At 34.1% G+C, this 9,601-nt stretch overlaps 1 protein-coding gene across 1 annotated transcript; it reads right to left on the reverse strand.

Moving 5' to 3' along the window:
* Positions 1 to 2,231: 2,231 nt before the first annotated feature.
* On the reverse strand, positions 2,232 to 7,631 carry LOC110907311 (regulator of nonsense transcripts UPF3-like). The gene is made up of 10 exons (XM_035983068.1): positions 7,577 to 7,631; positions 7,098 to 7,130; positions 4,634 to 4,771; positions 4,433 to 4,562; positions 4,284 to 4,334; positions 4,095 to 4,171; positions 3,562 to 3,705; positions 2,693 to 3,062; positions 2,548 to 2,587; positions 2,232 to 2,354 (listed from the first exon to the last, which is right to left on the reverse strand). Exons 1-4 carry the CDS (start codon positions 7,629 to 7,631, stop codon positions 4,456 to 4,458), a joined length of 333 nt encoding a protein of 110 aa, XP_035838961.1. The 3' UTR covers positions 2,232 to 2,354; positions 2,548 to 2,587; positions 2,693 to 3,062; positions 3,562 to 3,705; positions 4,095 to 4,171; positions 4,284 to 4,334; positions 4,433 to 4,455.
* Positions 7,632 to 9,601: the final 1,970 nt, after the last annotated feature.

Here is a 9,601-nt window from a genome sequence, read left to right on the forward strand (position 1 = left end):
TAGTTGAAGGAAATAAAGAAAGTGTTTGATTTTTCTTTTTTGCTATTGAGCCAAAGTTGTATGATTTTAGTAATACATTCTCATATATAACAAAATGATACAAACACATGACATACCATCCCAATTCAACCATGCAATTTCACTAAGATCTTTGGGCCCGAGGTACTGTTGGCATATGGAAATTATAATACACCAGGAAATTGGGGATTGGGGAGCTTCCACATACGGACTCTAGAATAGAAAACTTAATATAATTTGTAGTGTAAAAAAGGGAAAAATGTTTTAAACAGTTAAAAAATGAATAATGTACCTGAAGTGCCATGGTGGCTTAAGAACTTTGACAAGATTCTGCAGCTCTTGAACTATGATCAGTGTTATCAACATTCAGATGATGCATACCAGAGTGTCTTACACTTGACTTAAATCTTTAATATTGAACAAATCAATCACCGACTTAACCGAAAAGTTTTCGTCATTACTTCCCAGCCATTTCCAGCAATCTTTCCTCTATTATGTTACTGAATCCAGCTAAGAAGCCAAAACATTCCATTCAGCCAACTGCACTATAGTGTTCGGATTTCTTGACCACAAATACTTTCCCATAAAGTTGTTACCCACTTGATTATACCTGTCGTGATAATCTATGTAGTTGCTAAGGGTTTAGTGTTCTTATGATTCTCTCATGCTTAGGCCTGTGTTATCTTTGATTAAAAAAGTACAATTAATGGGTCATTATTTTATAATAACTTTAAAGACTTCGTACAAAGTAAACCTCAAACAACCACTATATCACCATCAACAACCACCCTGTAGACAAATTTGAAGGTCCCTAAAAAAGAAAATAAAACCATAGCAAGAAGCCCAAGAACATATGCAAAATTGCATATAGAGTCATAGAGAACATAAGAAAGTTGATGTATAACAACTTGTTTTTAACTTATTTAAGTAGGATAATCCACACCTATGCATAAGCTATACCAAGTTATGTACTCTAAACCATGGGTTAGCCAACATCGTGAAATGAAGTGAAATTTAAATTCGAGTATCTTTTCTTTTAAATTTTGGAAGATAACGCCCCATTGTGTTTGGATTTTTCATTAATAATTATACCCTAAATGATCTATGCTTAAGATTTCCTATCTAATCCGCTAAGAATAGTATTTCAACAAAAGCAATGAGAATTTTACTCGTATGTGAATATGCGATTTAACATATAAGTACATGTCATGATTTCATGACTATTTACAACCACGTTCTCTAAGTAACATCATCCATTATGATGAGCTTTGGTACCGTGTATCGGTACCATATCGTACAGATCATTTTCGGCACAGGTAGCAATTTTTCCCATTTTTCAGGACCGCTACCAACCTGGGCTAAACTGTCACCCGCGTATCACCACTTACCAAGATTGCTTCTTTTTCAAGAACATCAATTGCCGATTCAACCCTTTGTTCTTTTACAGTAATTCTGATTCAAACCACTGCTTGAGGACTAACCCAAATATAGATACTTTGACTCTCAAAAGTCAAACATAGACTTTTTTGTGATAAAAGTTGAATAATTTGACTTTGGTTGTGAAAAGCTTGAAACAATAAAAATGATTTAATAGATTTCAATGTCGTTATCAATAAATTAACTAATTTGACTCACAAAAGTCATATAAGACACTTTACCGGATAGATACTGAAATACATACCTTTGGTAGTGAAATATCTGGAAACAACACTACTTTTGGTGTCCCATAATTTTCATGCCTGGCAACAAAATTCAAATCTGTAATTAACATTAAATATTATTAGACATTGTGAAAGTATATATTTTAAAAATTCTTCACAATAATTGTGATCTTTACAACTAAAGAGTTTAAAAGGCGATTATAGAAACAAAAAGAACACAACCCCCACCCACTCTTTTCCGAAGGTTCTTCAGTATACATTTTAGATTATGACTCCCATACTAATATGAGAAATATCAATACTTAATTATATGAGTGATGATCATATAAACAGAATTAGGTAATAATAAGTGAAATGTGAAACTACTTTGGCATTAACTGAGCATTTTCTATGTGTTTCTATCTCAAGTTTTAGCCCTCGCAATAATAACTTTGAAACATCACATCCAATTATCCAGATCCTTGAAGCAAGTCTCAGGATATAAGAAAAAGACATAAGCCATAAGTTAATACATATTTTGACATAATAAGCGAATGATCAATACACACCTGGTAAATAAAAAGTATATATTAATTATTCTAATAAATATTTACAATTGTACATATTATCAAAACGGGTTGTATATCATCATTGGTCAACTCCAACATTGGTCTCAAACCTTTCTAGTCTCGTTATCTGTAAATAAAACAATATAATTAGTAATACATCAATATGGTATTGTATATTCAACTTTTAATACTTAATAAGCATTAGATCAGAAAGCGCAATTTTAGGGTTTCCACAAAGAAAGAATCAATCGACTAAAAAACATAAACAAACAGAATGTATAGTTTAACAAAACATCAAGTAATCGACAAAAATATCTTACCAATTAATTGTGTTCGAATGATGTAGACAGAAACGTGGATCTACAAGAAACACTTGTCTTATAAGAATGTAAATCAAACCAAGAAAAATTATGACATTTAAAGTAAGAATACAAATCAATCATATACAGGAGACTAAAAACACACCATATAGATAAGAAACGAATTTGCCTACAATTGTTTGAACGAACGATTGAATGTCTGAAATAAACAACAAAGATGAGAGATGGAAAGTATGGAGCGTATTGGTAGAGATAAACAACGGAGAGATGTAGTGAAATGGAAAGTTAGGTAAAAACGTAAAAGACATTTACGTTTGCGGTGAGTGATCCATTATAGTGATCATAAGAGGATTTGTAAATGAAGCTACCAAAAAGCAACTGACCTGCAAGCATCCGGGGTAAATAAGTGAAGCTGTGTTTTACCTTTTTTCCCTTTGCGCTCCTGAAAACCACCGTACATGTAGCATGGACCACCAATATTGGCAATTTTAGCACGTATAAACCAGAACGAACTTCTGCACACGAATGTCCATCAAATAATTATAAAGCATCCAGTTAAAGATGTTAAATGAGAACAGTTGAACATGATTACAAACATATAAAAGCATCAATGTAATGATTTAGCTTAGATGACACAATGCTCATTTTAATTTCTAGTAGAACTGGCTAATTATTCAAATCGTATTTCTAATAGAACTTTACGGTTTGGTTGATCAAACATCATCTCCCCAACATATGATTCACAAATAACACAACCACCAATGGAAAACATCAACAATTAATAAATCTTAACATCAATAACTAATAAGGCATGTCATCAAATATTTGCATTACAACAATTTTAACAAAACATCTATCTTGTTCATCTCAGATAAAATATTTCATAAGGTCCAACAGTTACCGGTTACCACTCACATCTACATGTATCGTCAACATTTCAAATTTTACATAATTGGAGAAACAAAATCGGTGACATCTGGCCCGAACCGAATCATTAAACCAAGATGAAAGTACCTGTACACGCCTATAGGAAGTCCTCAACAACGGCAGTAGCGACGTCTGCCAGGCTGATCATTACCAACCGCAATATAACCATCATCCACCTCCGATTCTGACGCATTTTGCTTTGGGGGAACGATCACCACTGCGTCCGTTTCGCTGCAAAAAATATTTAATAATCAGTTGATCAATCTACATGTTAAATGTAGGGGTGAAACCCATTGGTAACTTCTCATATTAGGCACATTGGCAAAACTTGAGTAAAAGACCATTGTCAAAAGATAAATGACTTACAAATTTTAAGCGACTTCTTTTGTTGACAAAATCATTACCTTTGTCCATCTTAAAGGTCATTGAGTAAAAAGGCCATTGTCAAAAGATAAATTACTTAAAATTTTAAACGACTTCTTTTGTTGACAAAATCATTACCTTTGTCCATCTTAAAGGTCAAGATTTTCATAGATTTTAGGGCCTGTCATTAGACTGTTTATTTAAAAGCATTCATATTTGTCTACTGGTTATTGACATAATTATATAAATTAACTTACTGAATGTCCCCAAGTAAAGATCCTTGTTCCCGGCTACGCGGCCAATCCAACCATGCCATCTGCCGTGATGATGGTGTCTAAACATTACAAACAATAAACCAGCTCATTTTAATTTAAGTAGAAAAAATATAAACTGATGAACATATATACTGCATTGTTATAAATAATAAAAAAATCCTTTAGATCTACCTTGTAACGCCTTGCTAGACTAAGGCTACCCCAGAGAAACCACTGTTTCTCCTAAAAACCAAAACGATAAACAAAAGTACATAAATAACAAACCTTTAGACGAAAGTCGCAAAACTGGCCAAACCTCAGAGACGAAATTAGAATTTTACCCTATAACTTAATACAAAATGAGCTACATGCTCCGAGGCATAGTTCCTACTCGGGGCCTACCCTTGGCAGCTTTTTTCAGCCAAACAAAATCCATCAAAGGTGTGACTATAGGAGCCTCCTTAGCAGCACCTGTAATTTGATGATATCAAGTTTAAATTCAATGAGCAAACAGTTAAAACAACAAAGAACTTAATTCTGGCCAGCTCGCTCGGCTTCCTTTCTTTCTAATTGTATCTCTGCACTTGGAAGATTCTCAACAGGCTTTGAAACAAACTGAAGGAATTCAAGATATTTCGGATCTATATTAATTAAAAGATTACTTATCAGTGACGCATGTCAGGTAATGAGTTAATCGGCAACCTTAATCAACATCAGAGATAAGCCCTTTTATTACCTTTCCCTATGGCCCCTTCACATCCATCTTTTTAGACATTTGTTTACGAACACGCTGTGAAAGTGCATATTCAACAATTGTTTTAAATTGGGTACATGCGATAATAGACCTGTTAAGACCTTAATTTCTAATTATTATCAAGAAAAAACTTATTTTAGAGAAAAATAGTATGTGAAAATACATGCTCAGCAGTAAGAAGTTTGTTCCTGTTTATGCATTGAGAATTAGAATGAGTTAAAATCTGATGCTGATTTAGGTTGTTGATCATGTGCTTTAAAGTACATGCTCAAGAATTACCCTTCTCATTGACAAAAACGTGCCCGTCAAAAAACTATGCAAAGTGAATGACATTATTTGGCCGCTTAAATTCGATATATGCTCTGGAATACGATTGAGACTTCAGGCTGCAAACAAAGTTAAATAGGAAGTCATTAGTTCATTACTCTACCAAAAGTAAATGATTCTCGATATATAATGTCGAAAGAGAGTTCATAATCCAGTTCTAATCATTAACTATTTTTAAATTGTCTAATAAAAAAGACTGAAAATAAAGTACATGTTCCTACAAAGATCATGCCAAGAGAGACCAATTAACAGAGTATAATTCTTACCAAACCTTTCATATACTTCATATTCGATTATACTTGGCTCATCTCTACGAAACTTTATATAGAATAGCTAGGTTCATTCGACCAGCTACCAGTCTTCCCCTAGGTCAACTTCTACTCATTGCTAAACCAATACCATCGAAACATTCAAAGAATATACGTCTTCCCCTTGACCAAATGGGTGTTGCACTGCATACCACTTCACATCATCAATGGCTGCCAACCTTCAAGAGAGGTTTGGAGTTCACCTTTAGGACCTGCAAGAAGAACCACCAAACACTTTTATATAATTTGTAAATATTTAAACTTGAAAAGTTATTCATAACCCAAGCTGGCAAGCTGAACTTAAACTTGAAAAGTTATTCATAACCCAAGCTAGAGCTTAAAATATTTAGCTTCAAACGGCTCGAGCTCTCTTAAGTTAAATGAACTAAGCTCGAGCTTAGATGAGCTCAAGCTCGGTTTGACTTAGAATACATATATTTGCTTGTTATGATCGATCCGGTTCTCCATTAAAACAAGAGAAAACTTTAGAATCCTCCAAAAATATACATAAACATAGAAGAAGGTTGGTGAATGACTTTTTGCTGCAACCTCACATTAATTAAAGGTTGTTTGGACTATGGAGCAGTCCCATGGAGATAGATTCATAAAGGAAACATAGCTCGCCCCACCTATTGTAGGGTGTCGGTTCATGGTAGACGGCGACCTAAACGTGGACAGACATGTGTCTTTGCAGGACTTGCCCTGCATCAAAATGAAAAGGTTTACATAGAAATTCTGGGTTTACAATAGTGTTTGTAGAGACCAACACAAGTAATCTGTATACTTTGTTAGTCCTTGTAAATAACTAATCTGTTCGTGACAATAACAAACACTATATGATTAAATGTATGTAGTTATTTTCTTTTTTTTGGATAAAACGACATACAATGTAAGCATTTTTAACCTAGTTAACCCCTTTAGCACCATTTGGCATGTTACGTTTTCAGCTTATTTTTTATGCTTTACATGCTTACCCGTTTATCAGCTAATTCAAACCGAACCGAACTGGCCTGTTCGTGACAATATACACGGGCTAAAACGAAAATTGTCACCTACAACTGTTAAGTGCTTGAAATGAAATAAAAATACCTTAATGGAAACAATCCCAATACTTATGCTTTAACCGTTGAACCGTTTGTAGTTCAGAGCCGCCCTTGCACTCTCAGCCTGAAAGTTACACCATATGACCGCCAATGAACACGTTCCACCTGTAAAAACCAATTTATGGCCTCTTTTGTGAGCATGGTTTAAAAAACGGTTAAGGCATGCACCTCAAGGTGAGACGGTAAGAAAACGTGCATCACATAAATAATGAACAATGAAATTGACACACATACACGCATCAAATGTTTTGATCCCGAAACTGCACCTGAATGCGCATCGCTGCTGTCCTATTCGCTGCACTATTTTGGCAGCTCAATACCGATGTTCTTCGTCATCGTTTGGTCATTAAATGCATCCTGGTACATATAAAAATCTACCCGACCCATTAAACCTTAACCTGAACAACCGAATAAAGATACCGGTTGGTTATCAGGTTTGCTTTGAAATTTTTGAAACCCGTTTAACTAAACCGAAGAACACCCCTTGACCAAAGCTTTAATTTTTTTTTATTACCTGACAGTAAAAGCCCCAATTTTATCCAGAACCCTAAAAAAATATAAAGACCCAAAACCAAACAATATACAAAAATGTATATAACGATTACCCACATGAAGATCTGTGCTAAAACCAGCATCATCAGATGCTTCAAATCAACCTGCAGTTCATTTTTGTGACATTAATAATCAATAAACAACAAAAAACCCTAAGAAAAATCAAACGTACACCTACCGGCCAAAAATCATCGTCTCCATCCACAAAACAAAATCCTCCTCCGCCTCTAGGGTGTCTGAATGATTGAAAACCCTCCTCCGCCAAGGCAACCAGATTTTTCCTTTTTTTTTACCCAGACGGAGTTTGAAACCTCGTCCACCGCAAGATCTGAACTCCGATATTCATCCATATGGCGCCACCAGACATGGTTGTGCTGTGGGAGACAACCGTGATACATCAGCCACCATAAAATCAAAGGATTAGGTAAAAAGAAAACATACCTGGATCTTTGTTTTTCACCTTGTGGTTCTTGACATCGAACCCTAGAACCGCCATTGAGAGCAAAATCGGAACGGATATGGGAGAAATCTTCATGAAATTCCGATGGTGAATATATCTTCGGCTGAGAAGAGGAGCGCTAGAGAGAAGATTGAACGAATTAGGGTTTGTAAGTGTGAAATGAGGAGAATGAATGATTTACGTTTATTTGGTACCTTATATACCCGAGTCAAAAAACCGGGTATGGTTAACCCAATTCGGATCGCGTGCGAAAACATAAGGATTCTCACATTTTTCCCGCCAAAAAACCATTGTTGTTGCACCATCACTTGACACGTGTCCCAAATCTTATTCATATATTATATATATAGATATATAGATTAAACAAAAGATATCCCACGTATTTACATGTAAACATATATAAATAAACAATTATTTTGTATATTGCTAAAATATTGTTAATTACCAACCGTTGAAAATTTAGGGGTGTTTAAAACTATCCGTATCCGAACATATGATCCGAAATATTCGATATCCGAATCCGAAATATTATCCGAATTTTCGGATTCGGGTGGTGATTTTAAAAATTTTATCCAAAAATTTAATTTTTTTCGGATATCCGAATATCCGAAGTATACGAAAATATCCGAAAACTTATATTCAGATATCCGAAACTATCCGAAATATCCGGTTTCGAACATCCAAAAAATAATAAAAAATTAAAATAAAAAATGGATATTCAGAAATCCGATTCACTATCCGATCGGATATCCGAAATTTCGGATACGGATTCAGATAGTGAAATCTGGTATCCGAAAATTTTAGATATCTGAAATTCGGATATCCAGTTTTAAACACCCGTAATTGAAGTATTCATCACTTACTACCTACATACTCTTCACTCAACCATTCTTTAATATTCTAAGTACAAATAACATTAACATATTTTAATGCAATTACCTAACAAATAAATAGAGTTAACTTTTGTTTTGTTCCATGTGATTTGGTCGTTTTAAAGGTTTTACCCTAATGGTTTAAAAAGTGTCATTTCCTCCCTGATCTTTCTAACTTATCACCAGTTTTCTCCAAGCCTCTAACTCCCTGATCTTTCTAACTTATCACCAGTACAAGTTTTTTTATACATAAAAACTAGCGAAATTTTATAAAAAAAAATTGTAAAAATGGTTTTTTAGGCTTTTTTTAGTTAGTTTTTTTGTTTTCTCATTTAAAGTAGTTTTTTCATGATCCATCCTATATATAGAAGTTTCTACGTGATTCACGGCTTTGTACACGACATCATATCAATAGAATCACGTCATTAGTACATTCTTGTGTGTTCGATCACGCACGTTCACGGATTCCGCACGTCGAACGTTCGTTACGCAATCGTACGGTGTCAAAACCGATCCTACAATAGGGTAGGAGTTGGCTACAAAGCCTACTTTTCCTACAAAGTGTAGAAAGCAATCTCCTTGTGACATATGGCATCTAATGTTAGTTTACTAAAGGGCATTAAGGTAATTGAATAATTACAACAAGTTAAGGAAGATTTTATATCATAACAATAAAAGACTATTTTTATGGAAACTTATGTCTATTAACTATTCAAAATTGGCAGTTACATCATTCGTATCCACGATTAATTCATCCGAAATTCGAAACATAAAACAAATTAATCATTTCTTAACATTGTGTTTTATCAGTTTACGGTTTCTTCACACCGTGTTATATCAATTTTCATAATTAAACACACCCCTCATATATTTCGAAACATAAAACACATTCATTATTCCTTGACGTTGTGTTTTATCAGTTACCGATTTCTTCACATTGTGTTATACCAATTTTTACAATTAAACACACCCCTCACTCATAAAACACAATAGTGTCTGAAATGCAAAATATAAAACACATCAGTGAAATACACAATATAAAACACGCAGACACTATATAAAACACACTATGTCTGAATTACTTGAATCATAACTTTTTCGATATGTAGCAATATGGTACTCATATTAAAGATA

This window comes from Helianthus annuus, chromosome 14 (genome assembly GCF_002127325.2).
Source record: "Helianthus annuus cultivar XRQ/B chromosome 14, HanXRQr2.0-SUNRISE, whole genome shotgun sequence".
NCBI lineage: Eukaryota > Viridiplantae > Streptophyta > Magnoliopsida > Asterales > Asteraceae > Helianthus > Helianthus annuus.

Coding starts and splice junctions, on each gene's coding strand:
- LOC110907311 (XM_035983068.1), bottom strand. CDS start 7,631: ATGGCGGTTCTAGGGTTCGATGTCAAGAACCACAAGGTGAAAAACAAA. Junction 7,131..7,576: donor GGTGAAAAACAAAGATCCAG/GTATGTTTTCTT, acceptor ATATTTTTTTAG/GGTTCTGGATAAAATTGGGG. Junction 4,563..4,633: donor AAAGGAAGCCGAGCGAGCTG/GCCAGAATTAAG, acceptor ATCAAATTACAG/GTGCTGCTAAGGAGGCTCCT.